This window comes from Enhydra lutris, unplaced genomic scaffold (assembly GCF_002288905.1).
Source record: "Enhydra lutris kenyoni isolate GAN:26980312 unplaced genomic scaffold, ASM228890v2 scaffoldscaffold20, whole genome shotgun sequence".
Lineage (NCBI taxonomy): Eukaryota > Metazoa > Chordata > Mammalia > Carnivora > Mustelidae > Enhydra > Enhydra lutris.
Window position 1 is genome coordinate 1345050 of NW_019154104.1, and position 27797 is coordinate 1372846.

General features: G+C 43.7%; 1 protein-coding gene across 2 annotated transcripts in view; it reads left to right on the plus strand.

Moving 5' to 3' along the window:
- Nucleotides 1-27797, plus strand: part of LOC111148673 (RAD51 paralog B) — a 599479-nt gene that overhangs the window by 412394 nt on the left and 159288 nt on the right. For both annotated transcript variants that reach the window (XM_022505442.1, XM_022505443.1), the window contains one exon: nt 682-778. In XM_022505442.1, coding sequence (XP_022361150.1) covers nt 682-778 — 97 coding nt within the window. The remainder of the gene's footprint in view (nt 1-681; nt 779-27797) is intronic.

Sequence of the window (27797 nt, forward strand, 5' to 3'; positions counted from 1 at the left end):
TTTAAGGGAAAGAATAGTTTCTTGACTGAATCAGATGTCACAGTGTGGCAGTGAATCATAGGAATTTTCGGTGTTATGAACCATATTTTGAATAGGTAGGATTATATTAATTTGTGTTTTAAATGCATAATGAGACTGGAATGTTTTTGTTGGAGTTCAACGAATCTGTAAGAAGAGGGTTGTTCCTTTACAGATGAATCTTATTACACTTTCACAAATTTAGAAATAAAACCCTGACTTGGAGTTAATATGGAAGAAGCCACAGGCATCCCAGTTTCAGATTACTGGTTTTATTTAGCACTAGCAATATCTTGGGCTGTGGATATAATCCTAATATTTGAAGCTTGATCAAATACGTTCAGATGCATCTTAATTCTCTGGTTAGCCTTCCATTATTTAGCTAACACCTCTCAGACCCAATTTACTCAGCACTTAGAAGGAACCAATTAGTGGTTTAAGCTCCAAAAGAAGCCTGTTTCCTCTTTTCTGTATTTTGAATGACCTGTAGGTTTTGCCAGATATTTTGCCCCGCAGATGAAACTGATGAAAGTCAGAACTGGGGTTTTCCTACCTGTGCTTATCAGTCCTCTCCTGAACCACAGTCTGTTCTTTCGAGAGCTCTAATAATTAATTTGGTCTCTTTCTTCTCCCTTCCCCCACCTTCTCCCTGTGTGTTCACAGGTTATCTTGACGAATCAAATTACTACGCATCTAAGCGGAGCTCTAGCTTCTCAGGCAGACCTGGTGTCTCCAGCTGATGATTTGTCCCTGTCTGAAGGTAAGGGATCTGTCCTAGAGGGGCGGAAACTTGACACTGACGTATAGCCCCACCGCCTCTCCTCTCTGCCTTTCTGCCCCCTGTGGCACTGGGAGACTGGGCTGAGGGGCCCTGGCCAGTGAACCCAGCCGGAGCCTGGCGATTCAGGCTTAGCCAACTTCCCCGGCATCTGATTCCCTGCATTTGGAGAGGCTCATGCCCCGTCTCTATAGGCCAGCTTCCTTTTTCATCCGAGTGCGTCACCCTCACAGACATCTGTAACCTCCACCTTGAAGACTGTCACACCTCCATACGTTGATTTTGGGTCCTTAGTATAAGGGCACCTGCTAAGTGACTTGATTTTTGAGACTGACGCTCACAGGTTGCTTTACTGGTGTTTGCATAGGAGTTCAGCCTTTTGTCTGTGCTGAGTGCTTTTAGACTGGCTAAAAATGTACACCATTGTCAGGTGTTGGAGATGTGACGTTCCTGACCAGCGTTACAGAAGGGTTAAGAGAAGCTCTCTACGTTGGTAAATCAGCAAAATTTTCTCCACCCTCCCATGCTAGCAAAGGTCAGGCTGGCTATGGTTTACGTAGCTAGGGGAATTACACCACCGCGCCAGTGGGTGGTTTCTAGCTTTATTGAAAGTTCTTATGTGACATTTCTGAGTTCTGGCTGGCTGTGGGTTGGATACACGTGCATAGCTGTGACAGACCCCTCTGCACTTCCATTTTCTGGGAAGTGTTCATGAGGGAGCAGATGGCATTTTGTAGGCTTGTAAGGCTCCTGACCGCCCAGGTGGTCTTCCATGGACTGGCCGCAGTCTGTGGACTCAAAACTTGGAAGGGCGGGGCGCCTGGGTGGCTCAGTGGGTTAAAGCCGCTGCCTTCGGCTCGGGTCATGATCCCAGCATCCTGGGATCGAGCCCCGCATCGGGCTCTCTGCTCGGCGGGGAGCCTGCTTCCCTTCCTCTCTCTCTCTGCCTGCCTCTCTGCCTGCTTGTGATCTCTGTCTGTCAAATAAATAAATAAAATCTTTAAAAAAAACAAAAAAAATTGGAAGGGCCACAGCCCTGCTTCTTGGGGGTGTTTTTCAGAGTGAGAAACTACTTATTTATAAAAACTGTAAAATGCTCTGTGTCCCCTATTTCCACATTTAGTGTTATATGATCCCTCCCGGTCATCACCCGGACTAAAAACCCAAATCATTTATTCTTCCTCCCTCCCTGAATTCCTCTCCTCTAGTCTTCTTGGTTCTTCTTTCCAAATGTATTCTTCCTCTGCCCCCTCTTCTTTATAATTAAAAAAAAAAAAAAAAAAAGTCTATGGATAATACAAATTTTTTAAAGTAGGCTCTGTGCCCAGTGTAGGGCTTACACTCATGACTCTGAGATCACGAGTGGCCTGCTCCACCAACGGAGCCAGCCAGGTACCTCTTATTTGTGATTTGTATTGTGATCAGCTGACTTATTAAACTCACAGTTGAATTATTTATATAAATTCCAAAATGGCCCTCCCAACTCCAGCCTCTACCATCTCCGTTCTGCCACTACAAATGAAACTCTCCCAATCTGGCTTAGATTTACCATGTCATTCTCCTACCCAGAAGTCTGGAAACTGTATCAGCCCATTTTCTGAGAATGGGCTAGACTCAATTTTAAAATATTCAGGAATTTGTGGTTTGTCAGCCTGAAATCAGCCAGGGTAGAAGTATTTACACCATGGGAATCTGCACATGCTAAAAATCAGGATTTTGGGGGTTTTTTGCTTTCTTTTCTTTTGTGTGGATTAGTTTCCAAAACACCACTAGATACGGTGCTTCCTCACTCTCACAGTCTGCCCTGTCCTTCCCATTCCCCTTGGTTCTTGCCAGTGCCTTCCAGGAAGCTCCCACATCAAGCACACTGACTTTCTGTCTGCTCCTCCCCATTCCTGCCCCTAGCCGCTGCAGGGACAGCTCGTCCTATCTAGAATAGCATTTCCCTTTTTTACTTCTACCGCTTCCTCTCTTCCCAAATCCTCCAACTCAGTCAAAATTTATTTAAAGACCACCTCTTCCCACAAAACCTCCTTGTTTGTTCCAGTCTGCACTGGTCTCGCTCCCTCTTCCTCCTCTGTGGTCCTTCTACCTGCTCTGCTTTATAGAGAAAAAGTCCAGGAAAATTAATTTAACTTTTCATGGTTTCCTGACTAGATTGGCAGATTTTTTAAGGGCATGGGCTATCTTGGATTCTTTTTGTATCCTGAGTGACTAGCTAGTTCTAGGCACATAATAGGCAGTAAATAAATGCTAAATGGGTACCATAGTAAATACTTTGTAAATAGGAACCATGAGATTCACATAAAGCACCTCATTAAAAATTGTTGTAATTATTTCACACACATACACACACATTTATTCAGGTTTGAGGAGGAAAAAAATATCTTGTTTCCTTATTTAAAAACCAAAAAGTAGCAGCATTTTGCTTTGTCTTGGCTTCCTGGTTTATCTCAAGCAAAGAAGGGGAACAGGACAGATACAGAGGTAATTGTTGGGGGGCTCTGTGTAACCGCTTGCAGAAAATGATAAAGGTGGTCTCATGACAAGGGGAGACTTACCAGCTCATCCTTAAACAACTTTTTTAAAATTGTGAAATCCTAGGGAGAATGGAAACAATTGATTTTTCTAGATCTTTCCTTTGCATAGCTGAGCAAGTAAAGAGGCTATAGAAATATTTTTCCTGAAGTCTATAATGAAGTTCCTTACCAGTGAACTAAAACGGACAATTTTCTTAAAGCATTTATACCTATCCAAATACATTGCAATGGTTGTTAATACCACTGTTGTTAATAGGTATCAGTTACTTTGGTGTTTCCGGGATCCATTGTACCAACTTTGCTTTGGTGTTATTAGTCCTGTGACCTTGGGCAGGTCTTTCCGTGACTTTGGGCCTCAGGATAGAAATACAAAATTGCCTAAGTCTTTTCTAGCTCTCCCATCTGAAGATCAGGAGCACTGACTTGTTGACGGGTCTTAGAATTATCTTATGGAGTGGGCAGAATGGCCTTGTATTTCCTAGACTACGCTTGATAGAAAGGGTCTACAGGAATCTTAGCAGTGATACTTTAGCATATCTGGAAGAGCCTCCTCACCCCACATTACCATCTCCTCACTCTGCAAGCCATTCTGGTCTCTTCCGTCTGTCTCTCGCTCTCTCCGCTCTCTCCCGCATGGACGTGTACACAAGAAGACGCATGCGCAAACCAGTGAGAGTGAGAAACCCTGGAGAGGTGAGCTCCAGGCCCACCCTGTCGTGTAATAGAGTTCAGCCGCAGAGCAGAGGGCACAGCTTCAACAGTGCTCCCTTGAAAACAGTTGTGGGGTGAGAACAAGCAGCCAAGAGCAGCCAGCAATAAAATGATCTGAGTTGACCTAAGGGAAATACCCAGCAGGGGCCAATTCAGGGAGATGAAGTCCCTTCTGCTCTGATGCAGAGCTGGGAATATAAGTGACCTGGCCCAGCGGAGAGATCTCTTCCACCGCAGCGGATCCTGTACTATTAATATCTGCCAGCTGCAGGCCCAGAGCATCCCCCTGCTGAGATCAAAAGAGCCCCTATCTTAGCTGGAACAAGGTCATCTTCACAGAGCTGTAAAAGCTGAGCCCTGGCTGGCTGCAGGAACCTCTATGGGGGAGGAGAAGTCAGGAGATGGGGAGGTGCTCTCTCACGCTCCTTTAATCTCAGCTGACCAGCTGTTGCCCTCCCAGTGTCTGTAAAGTTGAGAGTTCTTTGTTTTTGTGTTGCTAGTTTTTTGGTCCCCCCCCCCATTAAGCTTACGGCTGGGTTGTTGCTTGGATGATGTAGATCGTGTTCACTGCTTGGGTCCATGGTATGATTCCCTTCATTGGAGTTTCATTCTACTGTTGGATTATCCAGCTCCCAGGTAGGAGAGCCAAAGAAGAGAAGAGTGGACCCCAGAGGTCAAGGACTTTCTCCACATCATTCCTGCCCTTTAGTTTTGTGCCCAGAGAAAGAATGAGGGCAAATTGAATTTTTTTTCTTTTTAACTGAAATAACTTCCCTTAGGTGCAGTGTGCTTGTCAGTTTTCAGCCTGCCTCTCACAAACATTATTTCATTCAGCGGGGAGAATGGAACCTTCAAGACTTACTCAAACTGACCAAAATTCACTGCCCTGTGAACCTAAGGGCAGAAATCCAGATTTCTGGTTTTAGAATCTACATTGTTCTTGACCAGGCACTGTGAATCAAAGTATTTTCTTCTTTAGTTTTTTGTTTTGTTGACAGAAACTCAGGCAACTAGATTATTACAAAGTTGACTGACTGATTATTGACTAGGTTACTGTGACTGTTCTGTGGCCAAGGACATGTTTCTTAGATGCCCTTGCCAGTTCTTCCTGGTGGTCATCAAAAATACTAAGGATGACTGGATCTCTCTCCTAGGGAGTATCTCTGTTCCCCACAATGATCAGTAGAGAAAGGATCTAACAGTCCAGCTGGCCTACGACTCCATACCCTGTTCTGAAGTCACGTGGGATTTAGGCAGAAGGACCGGCTGGGCTCCTGTCCACACAAGCACAGTTGGTAGGTGAGGTTGACGTATGGCGACAGTGGGCCCTGTGCAAGATTGAAGCTCTGCTCAACCCACACCGTCGGCTTTCTCTCCTCTGATGATTTAATGGGATAGCAGTCCCTTCAGTGTGGTGACGTGGCCCGTTTCAGGAGCCCCAGCTGGCTTCATGGAAAGGAAGACATTATTAGGCTCCCCATCCTGGCATTTCCAGCATCTGGCATGTTAGGATCCTTTTATCTGCATTAATAGTTTTTGATAGATAATAGCACTCAAGAACTAAAACTTGAAAGTGCGTGGATGGGTCAAGGAAAGAACACAAGAGAAAAAGCAGTACTCATTAGAACCAAGAGTGCTTTCTAGTTTTAGTAGTAGAAGCCTTTCTGTTCCGGTTGAATTGATGGCTGATTTCGTGTGCAAGAGAAAGTATTCTGGGATTCATACTCCTTAACAAACCATCCCTGCAAAAAGCTGGAGTCCATTTGAAAGATTAGACGCCCATGCATGGCTTGTGTCTCTTCTAAAATAAATCAACAAGCAAGAGCAGCTCGGAACGGTTGGGGCGAATCAGCTCGGAACGGTTGGGGCGAATCAGGGACTCGTGGTTGTGAAAGAAGCAGACTTCAAAGCATGGTATGAATTTTCAAGTTTCATTTCCACTCTTGCTTTCCAGCTGGATCTGCTCTGGATTTACTGCAGGATGTTTGAAAATGTGGCTCCCTGCTAATCTCAGACAGTTGCTATGATCAATGGTTTCTTTCATTTCCGATAAAAAACACTGGTGTTTCTGCTTAAATTGTGTGTACTTTCAGCTTTATTATTATAGTTGTAATTTATTGTCCAGCATTACCCAAATTTGTAATCCATTAACCACAGACTTTGGGGTGGGTTGGTTAAGTTAGCAGAGCTCTCGCCACACTTTAGCTCCGAGGCCCTTCCAAAGCCCAATCCGAAACTAAAAATGTGCCTCGGTTTGGGAAGGACCATGTACAAATGAGTATGGGTGGGGCAGCTCTAAAAATCCACCTCTCAGGCGTATGGTACAGGTTGGCTCTAATGACTGCTTTGAAAACATAAAATGTCACCACGTGACAATGAGGTTAATGTTAATGACTGTGATCAGCATTGCCGACCTTAACATTTTTATAGTATTTTGAAATGTCCTAAAATGACAAATCACTTAAACCACCTCAAGCAAACGAAGCATGAAGGAGAGAAGGGAACTGCTCAAAAGCCACACAATAAGTGAGAAGTGGAGGTGCCAGGAACAGAAGAGCCCCTCCTGCAAATTCCTAGATTTGGCTACAGCTGCCTCTTAGGAGTTTTGGATAAAAATGTTTAAGTGTCCTGGTGACCTTTCGATTTCTGATTCCAAAGTCACAGACATATACCAACACACAACCACATCCTTCCATTCACAAGGGACACGCACCTACCATGTTCCACCCTCCCTAGTATTCAAGAATCCATGGCACTTAGCTGGGTGTATTTTACTTCCAGCAACTGTTCAGATGCCATGAAAGGCCTAATTTATAGAAAAAGATTAAAAGCACCCAAACCCTGTGTTTTTAGCTAAAGAAAGTCTACTTAACTATTATGTGAGGTAGGGGCAGCTAGAGTTGAGAGAGGGTGGACAGAGTCTACAAAGGTCTGACAAGCTGTAAATCTCAAAAGGGAGAGGAACTTGTTGAACGTGTCCAGCAGGGAGGCCAGGGGGTAACAGGATCAAGACAGAGGGACCAACAGGAGAAAGGGAACATTGAAGTCAGCCACCAGGAAGTATTTCTTGGTCAGGAGCTCTGTTTTGCTAGCAATAGTCTGCCAAGGAGAGACACATTTGAAGCATGAGGTACATTACGATCAAATGAGATGAGAGAGAGTTTTCTTGGGGTGCTGTCTTTGAGGTGGTTCGTGGGAGGGCTGGACTAGATGTTTTGAAAGTATTTTCCTCTCACCCTCAGACTTCTTCAGTACTTAGGATTTACTGGCTAATTTCCCAGATCTGCACATGTTCCCGTTAACATCTCAGTGTCATGAAGGCAGAAGGGACGAGAACACCAAAGCCAGTTTTGTCAATTGTCTCAACTACAGAGATGACAGGGCCAAAAGCCCAAGAATGGGATGCCAAGAGGGGGTGTGATCCCAGAGGGCTTCAAGTTGGAAGGATTTTCTGAGACAAGATCCGTGTTTACCATCATCAAAGAGAATTCAGTACCAAATATGAGAGGCCTCTAGGTCAGAGATCATAGAGGAGGGATGAATAGCTGGTTTCTAGGAGTGGTGCCCAGAGAATAACTTGGTTTGCATTGTAATGTGGCATGAAAAACTTTCAGAATGCATTTGTAATGTTTACTAGGATTTGGGGAGGATTATAACAAGGTCTGGCAAGGTGGTCTAGCCCAAGGACAGTCCCGCTGAGCTCTGACCTAGGCTCAGATCTCTCTGAGGGCTTTGCTTTTCCTCATTTTTCTGATAAGCCACTAAATAAATTCTAGTTGGATTAAGCTGCATTTCATTCAGTCATACTGACATTTCCTATGCAATAGCTGCATTCCTGCATATATTAGCATAGTTTTAGAGCTATGGCCCCTCCAAAAAAAACTTTTTGGCTAGATGAAGAGACTTTCAAGTGCCTTCCAGCCGATGATTTTATGAGTTGTGGAGCCCCTACTATATGCACTATGTTAATGTTACAGGAAATCCAGAAATGAGCAAGATATGGTCCTTGCCCACAAGATATTTACAGTGTAGATTGAGAATAGTTTAAAGGCGAATATTATTAGGTAGAATGTGGGTGGTGCTTTCAGACGAGAAAGTATGCACCAGAGCTTCCAGGATTTAGGAAGAGGAGAGAGCATATCTCTTTCAGCAGAGGGGAACCTGAAGGGTCCAGGGAGGAAAATGTAAGGGACAGCCTTTGAGGGATAGGTAGGATTTCAATAGGCAAAGATGAGTAGAGATCAGGAAATGCTGTGAACTAAGGCATTAAGTTCAAAATGGGCCATGTCCCACCCTTTTGTCCTTCTCCCCCCAACCCTCATCTGTTCTAGCCTCAAAGCCCACTCTCCTGTTTTTCAAATTCACCAAAGTGTTTCTGCCTCTGGGCTTTTCCATTTGTTATTCCTACTGACTGGAGCTCTTGTCCAGATCTCTCCTTGGGCTCCTCCCTCACTATGTTCAGTCTTGCTCAAGTGTCATCTCAGAGACGTCTTCTTTTACCTCTCTAAGAGGGGGCCCCTACCCCCATCCCATCCTCTTCTACCCCCAAGCATGCTTTATTTTTCTTCATTGCCCTTATCACTACCTGACCTCATATTATAAATTTGTTTGTGCATTCACTGTCTGCCTCCTTTGCTTTCTTATAATCTCCTCAAAGGCAGGGACTTTGTCTAGATCACTCCTGTGTTCTGTAGTTCCTGGAGAGTACCCAATAAATATGGAATCTGTGCTGTAGGAAAATGCAGGATATGCTGGGAAGAGGGCAAAGGAGCCTAATTTGCCTGGGGCGGTCACTTAAAATAAACCTAGAAGTAGATTGGGACCAGACTTTGAATGTCAGAATGAATTTAGATTTTATGCTGAAATGATCGTAACTATATGCTTTCAATACTATCTAGATGAGATGTGTAGGATGGTTTAGAGATAGGGAGATTGGAAGTAGGGAGACAATGAACTCATTCATTTAGGGAAATGGGGGCACTCAGTATGTACCAGGAACTGTACTTAGTGCTAAGAATACAGAGATGGAAGAATGGCATACTAGGTAGAGGATATATCATTATCAAAGATATGATGGGAAAAGCATGGTCATTTGAAGAACTGCAGTAATTCCTATGGCTGGGAGCGTATGGGTGATATTAAGGAAATGCAAGTGATGAGACTTGAGAAGTACGCAGCGTGGATCGTGGACATCTGGCATGCCACATTAGGGAGTTTATGATTTTTCCCAAAGCCCCTGTGAGAAGAATGTGAGGATAATCCATTGGCAACACGTCATTTCCTTGATCAACATGATTGATGAGGCTTATTTGACTGGCGAGGAATGTTTCTTTCCTCCCTTAAAGTTCCATGTGCATCCCTTCCAAAGCCACATGCTCAGTCAAAGAAGATAGATGATCTCCCTAGATAGAAAAGGGCTGTTCTTTAGTCAAGGATATGGAGTGGTTGTGTTTCCACACCAGAACCTTTATTCCAGTGGTTCTCAAACTTCAGCATTCATCAGAACCACGGGCGGGGATGGGGGTTGGAAGGGGTGGGTATTAACCTAAACATTGCGGGGCTCCCTCTCTAGGAGTTTCATTCAGTTGTGGTAGGGGCCAGATAATTTGCATTTCTAACAGATTCTCTAGAGTTGTTGTTACTGCTGGTCTAGGGACCATACTTGGAGAACCACTCTTCATTCAGTAAATCTCTTATCTGTGTAAGGCACCAAGAATATCAAGATTAAAGTATCTCCATCTGAGCTCTCAAGGAGACTATCTTAAGAGTGGAGATAGGCATGTTGGAAGGACTCATGGTAGCCATATGCCTTTATTGGGTCACCAGGCTTTGTCTCAGGTCTGTGACTGTGTAGTTACTAGACTATTCAGGGCCCTTCTGGTAGCAAGAAACAGAAACCCAGTCAAGTTTGCTTACAAAAAGTTAGGACTTTTAATAGCAGTAGCTAACAGTATGCACCACATATTGTATGTCTGGCTCGTGCATCCATTGTTGCATTTAACCCTTACAACAACCCTCTGAGGTGGATGGTAATCATTATCCTATTTTATAGATAAACTGAGGCTTAGCAACACAATCACTGACAGAGCCAGGATTTCAACCCAGAAGTCTGGCTCAAGAACTTACATTTTTCTCCACTAGGTTCTTCTGTAAGGATACATGGCTACATGCAAATAGGAACTAAATATGGCCTGATTACACAAGAATTGGAAACAGGTCGTTCTCTTCATTTTTCTCATCCCTGCCTCAGGTTTCCAATGCACTGGCCCTTGACCTTATGATCTGATTGGTCCAGTTTACCTTTTTACACCTGGTAATTCTGCGGATGAGTGGTCCTTTGGTCCTGTCACCCATGGCTGAGAAGTCATATGAATGTGGCGAGTACACCTGTCTTTTCAGCGAGTGTATGGATAAGGGGCACTCTTCTCTTACAACACATTATGGATGAAGGGCAGATTTCCCCACCCCAACATAACATCAAGTTAAAGAACTTTGTCCAACTAAGCAGTTTGCTTATAAACCCAGAGGTGTGTGTACCTTTGTCAATCCCATCAGTCACATCCATTCTCAGAATCCTCTCCTTCTTGATCAACTTTTGGTATTACTTACCTATTGCTTGTCTATGCCTTTGTGCCAATACACTGCTTAAAAACAAACAAAAAACCCAATAACATTTGAAAATATTTTTTTTCCAGTCCCAGATAACCATCTGATTCCTCCTTAATTTTCTTTATATCTACAGTCAACCCTAGAATTTTTTTTCAGGGATGAGAGAGGTCTCTTCTATTTATCTGGAATCTATTGCCTATTTGAAATAATATTATCTGATGAGACATGAGGCCTAATCTTGCCTGTGTACAAGTCACCTCCTATTCAGGGACATGTGACCAGCACATTAGTGCAGACTATATCCTGTGCTTGGCCATCATTTACCACACTGATAAGATTTACCACACAAACAAGATAAGCCAGAGAAGCCAAGATAGTAGCTGGGTAATAGAAGAATGTTCAGTGGAACATCCTTTCCACCATTTATGATATGCTGGAACAGAATTACTCCCTACACTCAGGAGAGGGTCTGAGTTTTATGGGTTAAATGCAAGTGTGTGTGTGTGTGTGTGTGTGTGTGTGTGTGTGTATGTGTGTGTTGGGGAGGGGTTTCTGTGTTTTAACAGAAGACAGTGAGGTCTTTCTGGGTTCTGATACTGATTTTCTTAACCATGTTTCTAAACTAATAGACCCACACAAGCAGCTAAGAGAGTATTACTTCTAGTCATAGAGGATGGATGGTACCCCAGTGGGCTGAGGATTAAGGAGACAAACTTCTTTTTGTTTTTAAATACAATATATGGATAAATGAGGCCAGAAGCAAAATAAGTTGCTTCTAAGTTAAGTGACGGAGAGAACATACCCCCAAGAAAGCTATAGACCAGAGATAGAATCAGTCATTGAAATCTTTAAAGGTAGAGCCCAGGAAATAAAGGTCAATGAGTAAGTGGCTGCTGGAGCTGAAGGGGTAAATCCAAGGCCCAACCACAAAGATCCTCCTGACTCCTTCAGGGACCAGCCTGGAACCAAGGAAAATAGCTTGTGTTATCTTGTGTTCATTAGAAGGTAAACTGCTTCAGGATAGGAGCCTTTGTCTCTTTTGTTCACTACTGGATCATCAGAACCTACAATAATGCCTGGTATAGTAGTTACTCAATAAATACTTGATGACTGATTGAGGCACCTACAGCTGCAAAGTGAGAGCAATCAAAGAATTATTTAAAGCTTTAGATATGTATTTACCTTAAAGAAGCATGAAACCACTATTGTGATTTTTCTCACCGGACATAATCATATATGCTCTAAAATTCCTCCAAAGTGCAGTCAGCTTTAACTATGTACCTGCACTGAGTGTGCATGATAAATAACATTGGGCAGTGCAGGGAAAGTGTAGAAGGGAAAGAACTGGAGCCCGATAACTCTGCCTTTGAAGGCGAACTCTCTCCCATTTACAGCAGCATGGTAATGGAAGCCGTTGAGTCTGATATACAGTATGGATATTTCTAAGGGACTTACTATCTACTGGGTCCTGTGCTCGGCAGGTGCTAAGGGTACAGAGGCAGAATCTACAGTCCCTGCTCTTTCTGAAGCTCGCAGTCAGGTGGGAGGAAGTGTGATGAACGAGTAAGTGAAGTGTGCTCCGATGGCCATGGGTGGAGGATACTGCTGGGTGGCACCCGGGCGGGAGTCCTGGTTTGGGAATGAGAGTTCTCCAGGAAGGCTTTCCAGTGAGGAGACCCTTGAGCTGTATCTTGAAGGATCCGTAACGGTTTCCAAGAGAAGAAAGAGAATGGGAAGGTGCTCCTGGCCTTGAGAAAAGCCCATATAAAGGGCTAGAGTGTGCTACACTCTAGGCTGCCACAGGAGCCCTGTGGGAAGGGTGCTATGGCTGGCAGGGAAGAGGTCCGTCTGTCGAGATAGGCAGGGGTGGGTTGTGAAAGGTGCTTCTCATCATATCCGCCACTTTGAATTCTTCCTTGAGGGGGAGCGGGGAGCCACTGAAATAGGCCAGAGACAGGATGATTTTGTGGTTCCAAGAGATTTCACAGGGAGTGATGTATAGGTTAGAGGAAATGGGGATGAAACTAGAGAATTAGGATTTTGATCTCTTTGAGGGGAATTACTTTTGGGTGGGAATAGCTTTAGATTTCTCAAGGTAATGGGAACTTTATAATAAGCTTTAATTAACTGTTTTGAAGTCTGGGTGGCCAGGTGTGGCTTTAGTGTCCCAGTCATCAGCCTGGAGGGGATTTCTTGGTGCACTCGGGCATCTGAGTAGCATCAGGTGAGCTTTCCCTCTATCAAGGCGCCTTATAGGTAGACACGGCTTATCTGTCATGTTTTGCTAGGTGGTGAGAGAAAATAGCCCATGGTTTAAATGGCCCTATGGAAATTAGTATCTGTTTTGTGTTCCTTTTTGCTAGCAAGAGTAAGGAGCATCCATTATGTGTCAGACATTGTACTGAGCATGAAAATTCCCAACAGCTTTGTGGGGTTCATTTGTTACCTCCACTTCAGAAACAAAGAAACTGAAGCATGGAATATTTACATAAGCTGCTGATGGCCAGCTAACTAGTGATTAGCTGGGATTCAAACCCAGAGAGTCTGGCTTGGGGTCTGTGCCCTTGATCAGTACATTATACTCAGTTCTTCTTCTTTTTTTAATCTTCCTTTTTTTTTTTTTTTTTTTTTTTAAGATTTCCTTTATTTATTTGTCAGAGACAGAGAGAGAGTAAAGCAGGGGGAACAACAGGCAGAGGCAGAAGCAAGCTCCCTGCTGAGCAAGGAGCCGGATGCAGGACTCAATCCCAGAGCCCTGAGATCATGACCTGAGCTGAAGGCAGAGGCTTAACCGACCGAACCACCCAGGTGTCTCACGTTATACTCAATTCTACAAGATGATCATACCGCTGCCTCACTGAGCTTCTGGTCACGGATTTCTGCCTGCCGTTGCCAGAGTAGAGAGGGTCCCATGCTAAGTGATATGATAATTGTGGCCATTTCTTTGTAGGCACCCTGAAGTCTCTTTACAGACAGACATTAAAGAAGAGGTGTTTTTAAACAGCAGACAAGCCCCTGCCTTCGGAATGAGGAGACCTGTGTTCAAGGGCCAGCTCTGCCACAAACCATCTGTGTTACTTTGAGCAAGTCACTTAACTCCTCTGGGCCTCGGCTCCCTCACCCAGATGTGGAGGATGTAGCAGTGGGTGATGTCTTGCGAAGCTGGCTTCTTCAAAGGGCAACTGATACTTTCTTTTTCAAGTTTCAGACAAGCTTCTCTGTTTCTTCTTTAAAGATGAACAAAGCAAAACCCTAGGCTGGACTAAACCCTCTGTGTACATTTTGGCACATCCCTTTGTCACTGTTATTATTACATTGGTTATGTAGAGCAGCAATCTTCACATTTTTTTGAATCCACAAACCAATCGTCTTTAAGCACACTGCCCAAAATATGAAAAACTGCTCTGTAAAATATAGAGCTACTATGCCATTAGGTTATATAAAACACATCAGAAATAGAGGTTTTAAAAAAATGAAATAGATTCTAATACTTTCATCCCACATCCCAGTGAGTCATCATATCTATGCCTGCCACTGATGTCACGGGGACAGTTCAAATTTCTCCCTTCCTTGTTTTCATTGCAAAGCTCTTTACTGTCCTGAAAAGAAGGAGACTGAGCCCAAAACTTGAGCATCGCCTCCATTCTTTCAATTGTTCGTTCATTCACGTATGAAGCATCTATCATGTAAAAAGCTTGCCGAGTGTTCAAGGGCCACAAGAACAGTATCAGGCTTGGCCTCTGCCCTCCAGAACCCAAAGGCTAATTCTAATTTTTGTCAGCCTTATCTCGGAATCCTAGAATTCCTGCATACTGTAATGAAGCCAAACCTACATCTAAATGGGTTGTACATGTTGCACTACAATGGATAGGACGGGAAAAGATAAGAAAAGAAGGAAAGGCCAGCATGTGAGGTCCACACACACTAGACAGTGAAAGTCCCACTGAGCGTGGCACTTAGTGAATTGCCAGGATGAGGGCGGCAGATTTTAAATGTCTGGGGCACTCATCGAAAGGAGTGACCACCACGATCTTTCGGTGGAGTGGGCCACCATCTTAGGAGAGTAGAACACAAGGAAGATGGACTCCCTGACCTGTCTGTCCTGAATCACAGTATATGTAGGGCCGTATGTATCAGCCTAGGGACAGCCTCCATCGCTCATAAAGGTACAGGCAGCACATTAGCCATGTGTTTCGCTGAGAACTCGCCAGGCTGGCCAAGGTAGCTCTGTGTAGCTGAGCACCTGTGGTGGGGGACTGTTTTTCTTGGCCAGCTATTTCATGAGCACCAAATCAGATAAACTGTGCTTGGTTCCTATGCTCACTCCAGACACAAACAATTAAGCACATCCTGCTGGAACAGTCGTGTTAGGGAACCTGGCTTTCCTGTACTGATCATCTAGTTTTCCTGCCCCTCAGGGTCAGAGTTTGGAGAAGCAGTTGAGGCAACCTTGAGTACCTGGTTGAGCTGTTAACCCTTAAAAGGGGTTTAGCTGTTCACCAGATATATTTGAAAATGGTTTGCAGCCAAAGCCTTACCATGTATGGCGGTTTTCAATAATTACCAAAATCATGATTCCATTAATTTTACCATCTATTCCGGGCTGGCTTAGAGAAGTTGGAGATTGCAACTGATGGATCCTTTCTGGGTTTGTAACCAAGCTGCACTCTTAGGTTGAGCTAGTCACCTTGCACGTCTTCATTTATTCATCAGTGAACTGGGGTAAAGTTGCCCGTGGCTTGGTGAAATTCACAAAGAAAACCTCATTTAGTTGGGTTTCAAATTTTGTGAGAAATCACTTTCCTTCACAAGGAAGCACAGGTCAGCTGAGACTAGCATGACTGATTCTAGAAGAAGCCCAAGCTGAGCAGCACTCTGAAGGAGTCATCGAGATGGGTACACATGACCCAGCCTGGCCTTTGCCCAACTAGCATCAGGAACCATGGCGGGCATGGAAGAACTAGGATCTTGATATTTTGCCCTACAGATAAACATTCTTGCAATTCTAAGTGCAGGTGGAATTTGTGATAAGCGTGTATTGGCAAGATCTTTGAAAACATGTAAGTTAGTAATGCAATCTCTTTGGGAAGATGTACGACCTTAGAGACTGAAATGAGATTCCAGGGTTCCAGGGCAAGGGCCTGGTGGAGAAGGAGCTAAGAGTGTATGTTGATCACTGGAGGACAGCTTAGAGAGCACCAGGCCATGTATTGCACCATCAGGAAAGAAATCTAGAAAGGTGAGGAGACTCGTGAGAACGAAGGTGACTTCTCTTGACAGGTCACTGGTGTTCTGACTCAGTGAGGATGAGAAAGGAAAGCCAGAAACCTACATGACAGCTTCTTTTTTGGATTGGACAAAAATATTGATTCTTTTTTGTTTTTTCTATCTGGAATTTGACAGGGTCAGTTCACGTCTGGGTTTTCAGCACTTAATACAGGGCCCTTTTGTCTAGGGAGGCGGCTGGACTGGTTTTTCCTCCAGGCAGGTGCACAGAGGGCATTTATTGTAGCTCGAAACACAAACACCGAGTCCCTAGGCCCCGATCCACACACTCTCCAGCATGGCTCAAGGAAATAAAGTGAACAATGTCTCTTGCAACAGGCGAGCACTGTAAATGCCACTCCTGAATGAAATATTTCTTAAAACTTTGTATCCGTAACTCGATCATCTCTTAAAACTTAATTATATGTCGGGGAAAAGGAAGCCATTGGCTCCTCCAGCTGTCCAGGTTGAACAGGGTGCACAATGGAGCATATCCGATTCGCGGCCTCACTTAGGTAATCAGATTAATATCTCCTGAATTGAATTTACCCTTTTGATATGGAGTCTTTCAGCTGCCTTGTTTCACATCTCGAATTCTGACAAAGCTGTGCGGCCTTTGAGTAATTTCCCTGAAATCTATATGCGGGAAGCCTGTTCTCTTTCGAGCACTTTTTGGGACTTGTACCAATTAAATCTGATTCTGGCACACTTTTAATGGCATACTTTCCCCTGAGTCAACAACTGCTCCAAAAATCTGAGGTCATTTGTTTAATTTAAAAGCAAAGGTTATGAAACAACCATTTCAGGCTTCACCAGCCAAGGCCCTGTGGCTTTGAAAGGGGCGATGAGACAGGGGCAAGGCTAGTAAACTGGATTTCTTACACACAAAATAAATTAATTACTGTGTTTCTGTTAAATCAGTATCAAACCAGGTCTGTCCACACCCTCTCTGTCAACCTGGCTGTCCCTTTCTCTACAAACACACCCCCTCCTCCTGGGGCTTTCATGCTCACAATTGAAGTTCACCCTCTTGCTGTTATTCTTGCAAAACAAACATCTGGACTGGATTTTTGTCAGCTGGAGTTGAGAGAGAACTGTAAATGATGCAGTGATTTTTTTTTCATCCTTATTAAATGTATTTATAGCCAGTCTGAAGCCAGGAAACATGTTTTCAAATGGCTAGCGCCCTTGATTGGAGGTTCTCAAGGCATGTACGGTGGACAGTGTTATTCCCCTTGCCATGTGCTAAATAATACAAAGATGGAATTACATAATACCCTATTTGGGTGGTTATTGGATTTTTTTGGGGGGGGTTCCCTGAAGGACCCTTCATTAGGACATCTTGTACATCAGAATTCTTCCATTGTATTAGCTTATCTAATGCACCTTTCTTTCCATCGGTGAGAGAAAAGGGAATGTAACTGGCAGAGTATTTCTGAATAATTACAGCGATGGAGAGGGAGTTTCTGGTTGTTTGAGACATGAACCAATGGCATGGGCATTTTCTTTTGCCAAAAGAATACAACTTGGATCCTATGCCTGCCTTTTCCATTTAACAACCTCTAGAATCCGAAAGCTGTAAATCTTAAAGAATCTTATTCATTTTCTCATTATTTAAGATAATAAAAGGCTCCACAAGGAGCTTAGGAAAATAATTTATAAAATACTTTGCTGTGCCCTTAGACCTTGTTAAATCACAATGCCTTGGGGCTTATATAATTATTTAAGAAACAAAAACCTTCTAGAAGAGGCTGAGTCACATGACAATTTTTTTTTTTTTTTTTTGAGATCCCTTCCACTTCTACGATTTGAGATGATTCTTTGATTTTCTTTCACTGTCACTTAAAAAAGAAGAAGCAGAAGAAGAAAGCTGTTTGGGAATGAGGGTTGTTACCCACAGGCATTTTCTTCTCCAGGGAAGAGACTATTCTGCTTCCTGCCACCCAAGCCAGTCATTCCTCAGCTAGAACAATAGCGTTTAGTGTTCTCCATCTTGCTAAGCATTAGTTTCTGTTGTTACGAAAGTGAATTGAAACCAAATGTACTTTCTATTGGAAAAGCTGCCATTGATCTGAGCTCATGGGCAGTACTGAGCGGGAGGGTACTCATAAAACAGAGGGGACATCCTTGCTGTCGTGTGACACACCAGCAATCTCTCTGTCAGCCCTCAGATGCAGCTCTATATTGTTTTGTTCCTGCCATTTGAAGATCGGTGCTCCATATTTAATTCTTAGAAATGTTCACAGATCCTTTAGTGAATTATCTTTCTAATGGACTGGGAAAGCTATTCGTACAGCGAGACCCTTCATTAACTAAGAGAGTGCACAAGATAGCGCATGTGCCTCACCTGGGAGGCAACTCTGTGTCACCTGTCTAATGGGGCCCATTGGAGACAGAGCAGCCCAGTTGCCTATGGATTTCTGCGGCGTACTTCCCAGTTGCTGAAGTAGAAGCCAACATCAGTGCCACTGGCACTGTCTGTGAAAGGAACCGAGCAAGGTCATCACTCATCACCAGCCTCATGATTCAGGGGCCGTGCACCAGAAAATGGCAGGCTCAAGTGTAAAGAGCATTTATCTTCAGGTAGGAAGAAAGGAGAATCACAGAGAGATAGAGAGATGTGAAAGGCAAAGACGAAACAACACTGCATCTTCCAAGAGCAGAGAGCCAAACGGTTCCTGCTAGATTTAGCTTTCATTTTATCTGGAGATGAAAATCAGGGGGTGGATGAAGGTGCTAGCAAGTGGTTCTTCCAGGCCGCTCCATGTAAGGGACGTGGAGGTCTCTGTCTGTGCTTGGAAGCTTCCTCAGTATTTTCCTAACAACAACAATAATAAAGATTGTAGTTGCTTTTATTACATCTCCCTAAAGAAGCATTTTTAAATGCAATGTTGTTCATTGTAAAACACTGCAACTTCTAGGAGAGTCATGCTCTCTGCCTGAGAGCTTGTGAGGGAATGGACATAGAGCCTCTGGTGTTGGCCACTAACTAGTTCCTCTAACCAAAAGAAATGAATACTTCTAGCTTTGATGCTTCGGGAAATTCAAGAGCGTGTGAAGACATTACATAAGGACTATTCTTAGACACACCAAGACAGTATATGTAAATCAACTTGACTATCTATCATGCGAAACATAACTTGATTAATGTGATTTTTTTTTGTAATTTTATTTTATTCTGCTGTATTTTGTGTTAGTTTGAGACCATGGTCAGGCATGGATATCTTTCATTTAGATTCCTGTTTTCTGTAATTCAAGCCTTCAAAAAATAATAAGTTTTGAATCAGCCGGTTGCCCCGTAGAGGCTCCTGGGGAGACTTGTAAATCTCACGAGGTTGCCGTGTCTGTCCTGTGTAAATCTCTTTGTTCTCTGGCAGAGCCTGGGCACAAGTAAGATCAGACACCGTGTTCACTCCAGGGTAGAATGGATCCCATCAAAACTCTGTGGGCTGTTTGCCCCTCAGGCACCCAAGCCTGATTTCCTATCACCCGATGAATTTTTAAATGTTCTATATTTTCATCCTCCCCGCTTGTGCTCTGTAGGAAGCCATGAAGCCTGTGAGCCACCCAAAGTCTCTGAACCCAACAGAGTGGACAACTCCACGCTATTGTCAGGACAATACAGGTCTGAGTGCCTGAGGGAGGACCAGTCAGGCTGAAGGTGAGGGGGAAGAGGGCAGTCTTTTTAAAAAGCAGATGGCCTTTCTCCCTAAGGAAAGCAAGTTTGTCTAAAACAGAAGAAACTATAGAGTGGTGAGCAGCCTTGCTTTTTCCAACCCGGTTCTAGCCTTTTCTTTAGCTTTTTCCCTCTTAACTCCTTTGTGAACCATTTCACTTCCTCTCTCACAGACTTTTTCAAGATATTACAGTCATGGCACAGCCTCTTCTGTGGAGTAAGTTGGAGTAAGTTGTTCCCCCAGCTGGGAGCTCCTGTCTCTGTCAGTGTGTTGGAGATGTACCCATTTAGATAGAGTGGCCTTTCTTCCGTTACCTTGTACCTCCTCACCTCCCATTTGTCCAGCCCTGGACACCTCATCTTTGTATACATGAAACTCATTCCCTCCAGGAAGGTTCTGTGCGTGGAGGAATGCAGACTAGGGTGTTGGTGCCATGTCCAATTTATTAACTGCATTCCAATATGCAATCTAGTAGGGAAAAAAAAGATAAGACCAACAAAATCAATTTTAACAGACCACCTCTAGGCAGCTTTGTCTGAAGAGGAAATTATTATTTTTTTTAAAAAAGGAGACTTAAGTGGCCATTTGGGAAGCAGACGATTACTATTTTAAAGGCTCAAAGTTCTAGCACATGTCTATGCCCTTTTTCCCCTCATCTCTTGCAAATAGATAATGGTTTATGTCAAGAGAAAATTCAGGGGAAAAAAGCCTTTTTTTATTCCCAGGAAATCTGGCCTCTGTGTTCTGCAGCCAGTGATAAATGACAATGCCACCAACAGTGACCTAGGACGTCCTGAATTCTTGTTCTTATGAAGAGCTTGCATTCTCTTTTCAAAGGGTATCCTGTTCCTATTGCAATCCTTGTGCTATCTCAGCTCAAGATCATCTTTCCCCCCTCTGTTATCATACTTAAAATAGCACCAGTGGTGTTTAGAAGACTCTACACATAGATGTTGATGTCATGGCCGGGGGCGGGGGGAGGGGTGGCGGAGACAAGGGCTGGATGAAAAAACAAAGTGGATATTGGCCCCAAACATATAATTCAGCAAAGTGACCCACTGAAACTCAGCTCTGTGATTTTAACTCATGCTGTAGAAATCAAATAGTATTTTGTCATTTGTGGGGTTAACTGAGTGCTGTTCATCCACAAAGGCCCCAGTCCATATAGAATAGCAATGCCATGAAGGAGAAATGTGTTTTAAGAAAACAAATGCTGACAAAAGGCGTTGCACCCACGGGTAAGTTAGACACGGAGCAGCTGCTTCTGATGAGGAAGACTGAGTCACTTGGTCAGCACTGACACTACCCAGACAAGTAGGAAGAGCAAAATTGGGTTCCCTGGAGCCTCTCAGTTGCTTCGTAGCCAAAGTAGAACCAATCCACCATTCTGTTTTCCTGTTGTCTTCCAGCTGAAAACATGTCGTAAACTAAAGTCTAAGGGAAGAAGACTCTGTTGCTTTGCCTTTGTTCTGTCTAGCCGTCAAAGCAAAGTTGGTGGGAAAGCCAAGACCCTTCAGTCTTAAACCTGCTGCCATCTGACAGTGGCTCGGTCAACAGGTGTGCCTCTCTTTCCCCTTGAGCTAAGGCAGTTGGTTGGATATTCAGGGGAAAAAACAAAAACAAAAACAAAAAAACCAAAAATGTAGAAACCACTTAAATAGTTCTCAAGGCCCAATTAAACTAGGATGTCTGGTTATCAGTTCCTTCCACAGCATATGGATTTTGCCAGCCCTATCATGAAGCTGTTATGCTTTCTCTTTTTCACTGTCTTGTTCTGTTTGATTCGCTTGGCAATGTCATAGCCTTTCTGGCTGAAGAATTAATGGAAGATAAAATATTGCTAGGAGCAATTTGGATAGTACTGAAAATATTAAGAAAGAAATGGAGGGCAGGGCCATTATTAACAGAATAGCCTAGTTATAAGTATTAAGCTTGGAACAGAAAATTAAGTCATTAGGGTTATCTATGCAAAATGCCTTTGTTCTACTAACCATAGAAAAAGCCCTTGCTTGCGGTGTCTTGAGGAGTCAGAACCTGGGGTGATTCCAAGCTCAGTGGTCGCTGTTTTCCAGCATTGTGCGTCAACCACCAAACGTCTAGAACTGTTTCAAAGTGCAGAGGGAAAGGGAGTGATAGGAGTTTTGAGGTCTTTGCTGGTTTCTTATTCAAAACGTGACTTCAGTTCCAAGCAGCCGATTACAATTGCGATTACTTATACCTGGTGAATTCTAATCTTCTGTATTGGAACCACACTGCATGTGGATGGGAGCCTTCCCATCTGCCTCCTTTGTGAATCTCTTCTTCTTTCAGCGCCTCCAAACTTGGGCCCCAGAGAGGGGTACGGCAGCTGAATGTCATGCTCTTGGGCCTTGGTCCAGACATGCATCTTTCTGGAAGGATGACTGAATCCCATTCTTAAATCTAAAGTTCCTCTTGATTAGCGGCTCCTTTTGTTTGTTGTTTTTAACAGCATCTCTGTCTTTCGTGGGTAGCTTACAGGGATGTGTTTGAGAGCTCCTTCCAGCTGGGAAGTTGCCCAACTCCCACCAGCTGAGTTGGGGGATGGCTTCCCTTTAGTTCCGCTGCTGCCTGTGGACTACAAGCACTGTGCTTCCAGCCCTGGCCACAGTGGCCCTTGTCTGCTGTGCAAATTTGGCTCTGTTCTCAGGGTTTTTGTTCTCCAGCCATCTGGGTATTTTGAGCACCCCTCTTATCTTAGTACCTTGGCACTCAGGACCACATGTTGTCCTATCACAGAGATGGGAACAAAGGAGTCCTTCACTTTGGGCCTGTAGTTCCCCTGGAACCATCATAGGTTGAGTGACAGTCGAGGAGATTGTGGGGTGGGATAGGTCTGGAGTGATAGCAATGGTTTTGCTGATAGAAGGCCTACAGAATGGTGTGACTATGGCTAGGAGTGTTCAGGACCCGGTTTCCTAGCTACGGATTTCCTCCTTTTTCTGTTGGCTATTTTGAAGTCAGGGAGCAAGGAGCATAAAGACCCCTGTGGCCTCTGATTGCTGTAGCCTCTTGAGGCCTGGCTGCCCTAGCTTAGGGGCTACCAAGTGCAGTGTGCCAGAGGAGTGAGTCATCAGCTTCTAAAATTCCTCTTCTACCTCCTCAACTGCTGATTTGGGTTTGATCAGAGTCATTCACTCTTCAGAGAAGTATCTGGAAAGTTTAGTCCAAGAGTGCTGACAGCAAGTTCCCTATAATCATTCTGCCTGGAGACAAAGAAGCATTTGCTCAAAGGACAATTCACTGCCCAGTTTACTCCCCCTCTGCCATGTCCTCTCTTGTCCCTACCCCCAGCCTTCTGACCCCTGTGTACTCGTTCAGGTTGCTTGCCCTGTGCAGATTTCTCTTGGAGGTGGTCACTGAGGCACTGGCCAGCCAAAGAAAACACAGCCAAATGGTGTTAACTCACTTCCGTTTAGACCTTAGTAGTTGGGTGGGGCTGCAGCTTCTTGAAAGGCAGACCTAAAATGCTTGTCTCTTTTCAGAGAATCTGATTTCATATTTGGCTGTTGACCACATGGTTACTGGCATTCATTCATATATTGGAAACCCAAAGCTTCCACATGCTTCATTCTACAGAGCAGTGTAATATTAACAAGACACATCTTGATTATGGAGCCAAAAATGTGATGCAACCTCATTTCACACCAAAGTGGGTGGGTGTATTTATTTATGTTTTAATGGTTGAGGCAGCAGACACAGGCAGGGTTGGAAATTCATTCAGGATCAGCCAGTGAGTCCAAGTTTTGATCCTTTGGTCTTCGTGACAGGCAGTGGTGGTCACTTTCCTGTAGCGCATACAACCACTGTCACTGGAACCATGGGTTCTAAATATGACTCCCTCTCCCTACCTACTAACACCACCATCTAGCTGCTGGAATCCACTCAGTTTTCTGTAGTGGGTACTTTGTGTGGGTTCCCCCAGAAGGCCTTTCAATCTTTGTCTCATTTTAGATGAGCATCTCAACCAAGAAGATAACTCTTCCTATGCAAAATGAACTCTCTGTTTTTTAGTTTCCACGAATCACCCACTGTCAGCCCCCAGGCCTCTGTCTGACAAACTTAGATGAGACAGTGGAGTACAGACTGATTGTTGTTCCTGATGCACGTGAATGATGCACTGACCTTTTACCTAATTGGTAAATGAGTGCAGAAGGAATGTATATTCTCTGGCACGAGCTGGCTCTACTACATGGTTTAAAGTAAATGGCCATTTTATTTCACATTAGGAGGAGAAACTTGGAGCAGCTTGGCAGCAGATCTGTGGTCGGGCAATTAATCTAAAAACTATAGCTTTCTGGGGCACCTGGGTGGCTCAGTGGTTTAAGCCTCTGCCTTCGGCTCAGGTCATGGTCTCAGGATCCTGGGATCGAGCCCCATGTCTGGCTCTCTGCTCAGCAGGGAGCCTGCTTCCCCCTCTGTCTGCCTGCTTCCTCCTCTCTCTGCCTGCTTCTCTGCCTACTTGTGATCTCTCTCTCTGTGAAATAAATAAAATCTTTAAAAAAAAAAAAAAACTATAGCTTTCTTCTGCATAGGAGATTAAATACCCATCTTTGGTCAGATCAAAGCGAGCCTCTTAGACTATCTGATCTTTGCAAAAGGCCCCATGTTGGGCCAGCACAACAGTCTTAGCGTGGATTACTCCTTGTGTTTAAAAAAAAAAAAAAAAAAAAAAGACCATTTTGGTGTGTTTAAATAATTTGGTCTGTCAGCTTTTGTAGCTCTTTAGATCCAAAGGAAAACTTTAGTTTTATTTGTGCTGACCTTATATCAATTTCCTACTACTAAGACAAGTCACTATCTCCTAGAGTTTGAAGAAAGGTGAATATTTACTGGGCTTTTCTGAATGAGAACAGAGTATTGCTTTTGGGGAGAATTACAATAAATAGCATCTTCAACTAATATGGCATTTTCTTTAGGATATTAACAAACAGAGTTTATATAATCTCTCATTCACTTTCTTTGTATCTCACTGAGACAGTTTAGAGACTGGTGCTGCTGTAAAATGAAAAGAACCAAAGTATTAAGTTCGATATAAATGAATCACAAGAAAGAATGCAGAAATCTGGGGCACCTGGGTGACTCAGTCCGTTAAGCATCTGCCTTTGGCTCAGGTCATGATCCCGGGGTCCTGGGATCGAGCCCCGAGTCGGGCTCCTTGCTCAACAGGAAGCCTGCTTCCCCCTTTCCCACTCCCCCTGCTTGTGTTTCCTCTCTAACTGTGTCTCTCTCTGTCAAATTAATAAATAAATAAATAATCTTAAAAAAAAAAAAATAGTTCAGACATATGTGTGATGGGAATTGCCAAGACACTGCCTAGAGCTTATATATTTGTGACTTCTGCATTTCACCTACCCGTGAGTGTTTTGAGCAGTATATGATTTGGGCCAGGGTGCAACAGGGCCACGGTCAGGCTGAACTGGACAAGCTACCGTATGTCATATGCACCAACCTGGCACTAATTATGTACCAGTCGAGGAAGTGTTTTTTAAAACATGGGGGGCCACTGGTGAAAATCCATTGGTGCTTTGACGGTGGCCTTCATAGATACTTTTATAATTTGAAACCTTTCCTATGGCAGGCCCAGGGAGAGCTCTTTCTTCAGCCAACATGCAACATTAGGCAGAAGAAAGGAGGCCTTTCTGGCTGATTTGACCCGTGGGTGGGCCCTCTTCCACATGTTTCTAATTAGGGATGCAAGAGAGAGTAGATATTCCATGGCGATTCTCCTTTCCTTCTCGGCTATGAGATAGAACAACAGTGCCTTTGTGGTGACCTCTGCAGAGCTGTTTACATTTGGTGACCTGACTGAGCACTTCTGCCGGCCTGGACGCACCTCCTGGCTAACAAGGAACAGCCAAACAGCCACACTATGCTATCTGTTAGGATGGTAGACCCTGGACGTCAAAATGAAAAATAAGATGTCATCCCTGTTGTTGAATAGTCTAAAGTAATTTTTTTTACAGATTTATTGAGGTGTAATTTACATAATATAAATTCACTCATTGTAAGTATATAATTCAATGATTTTTAGTAAATTTGGAGAATTATATCACCATCACCACAATCTAGTTCTACAACTTTAGCTGGAGTTATTTTGAAAATATCAAATAATCATAATTGGAATGCAGGTCCTGTTGAAGTGCAAAATAAATTTTTGAGGTGCTCTTGGGCTAAGGAAGGCCACCCAACAAGTCACTGGAGACAACTAAGTCTCGAGTTTCTCAAAGTATGTGACACTTCGAGATTAGCATTTGTATTTCAGAAGACTTTTCCATATTTTTTAAAAAAAGATTTTATTTATTTATTTGACAGAAAGAGAAAGATCACAAGTAGGCAGAGAGGCAGGCAGAGAGAGGGGAAACAGGCTCTCTGCTGAGCAAAGAGCCTGATGCAGGGCTCGATCCCAGGACCCTGAGATCATGACCTGAGCTGAAGGCAGAGGCTTAACCCACTGAGCCACCCAGGTGCCCCCACTTTTCCATATTTTTGCTCATCAGATAGTACAACTTGAAAGAACTGAGAAATCATTTGCTGTAGAACCTACCTCATATATCAACATCAGTGACTGTTTCTTGATTATAAAGAGAAGGTGCAGAAGATGAGAATGTGTGGCTCCTTCCCTCAAAAAACTCATAGCCCACTTTAACATCTCATCAAAGATTTGTTTACATGCCGTCTCATTTTCAGATATTATGTTAGGCACTGCAGACACACAGATGAATGAAACAGGGTCCCTATCTTGAAAATTTAGAGTCTATTGGCTCAGAGGTTATACTATGATAGTTTCACTATGATGTCATAAGTTCTGTGATAGAGACAAGTGCTGCGTTGTATCAGAAAGGTCATCAAAGCAATGATTTCCTAGAGAAGATGTTACTAAGAAATCAAAGACATAGTTAATAATTGCATCAATCCTGCTGACATGAATTGAATACCTGTCCTTTGCTCCATTTGAACAAGGCTCTTTGAGATCTGGTCCCTGCCTCCAAGGGGCTTTTGTTATTGGTGGGGGAAACAAGTCTACTGTTACTTCCAATTACATGTGGTAACTACGTATGGGTGGAAAAAGCAAAATATACCAGGAATTTAGAGGCAAAAGAGTCTCAAGAAGTCTTTTTAGAAGAAATAGCCCATGGGCTATTTCAAAAGCTCAAAAAGTTCAAAAGTGGAAATTTGACAAAAAGTAGGATTTCAGCAGGCATGGGCAAGCTTTGGGAAAAGGTTCAGAAGAAAGGTGTGAGCAGAGGCTCGGAGGTAGGCGAGCTATGTTCTGAAAACAGTGAATCATCCAAGATGGGTTGACCATGTGTCATACCGTCTACACTATTTGTATATATCTATGTCAGAAACAGGGAAATTAAGTAAATCACACACTGTCGCTTCCCTTGGCTGTATCAAGGAAGGCTTCCTAGAGAGGCAGTTCATCCCCTTATGTAGGCTTTATGCCAAGATGATATGATGATTAGTTTCCTTCTTCAGTTTCTTCTTTTATGATTCACCATGAAGCCACCACCTACTGGGCCACCATCAAAGCACCAGTGGATTTTCACCAGTGGTTCCCCATGATTTAAAGAGCACTTCTTGGACCAGCACATTCTGGGGCCAGGTTGGTGAGCTGGAACCCTTTCCATTTGTTTGTCCAGTTCAACCTGGCCATTGGCCTCTTGTACCCTGGCCCAGAAGTTTAATGTAATACTTGTAAGATGATTAAAAAAACAGCTCCTTGAAACTTTGGCTGCTAACCTTTGAAGGGGTAATTGCTGTACCTAAGTAGACTCAGGGAGTGGATTAGAGGTTTGAGAAGAAACAGAAGAAGAAGAAGAGTGGTAGCATTTGCTTAAAATTCCCAGGACTCCACAGGGTAAACCTACCTCTAAATTTAAGTTGCCGAGGACCTTGAACCTGGGGTTGCTTGGGGATATTTTGAAAAGTAAGGAATATTGTTGGCGTTCAATCAGGAAGGAAAGAACTCAGTTGGTTTTGATATAACCAAAGAAGAGGGAGTTTTGCATTTTTTTGTTTGCATGGGCGGTCCACCTACTGTGTGGCCGTGTTTGCAACATGGCCCACCTCTCTCTCTGAGGTCAGTGTGAACAGCCAGGCTGTAGCTGTAGCTGGAGACAATGGCCAGCACTGCTGGGCCTTGCCCTGTAGGCCCCAGAGGTTAATTTCATAGTC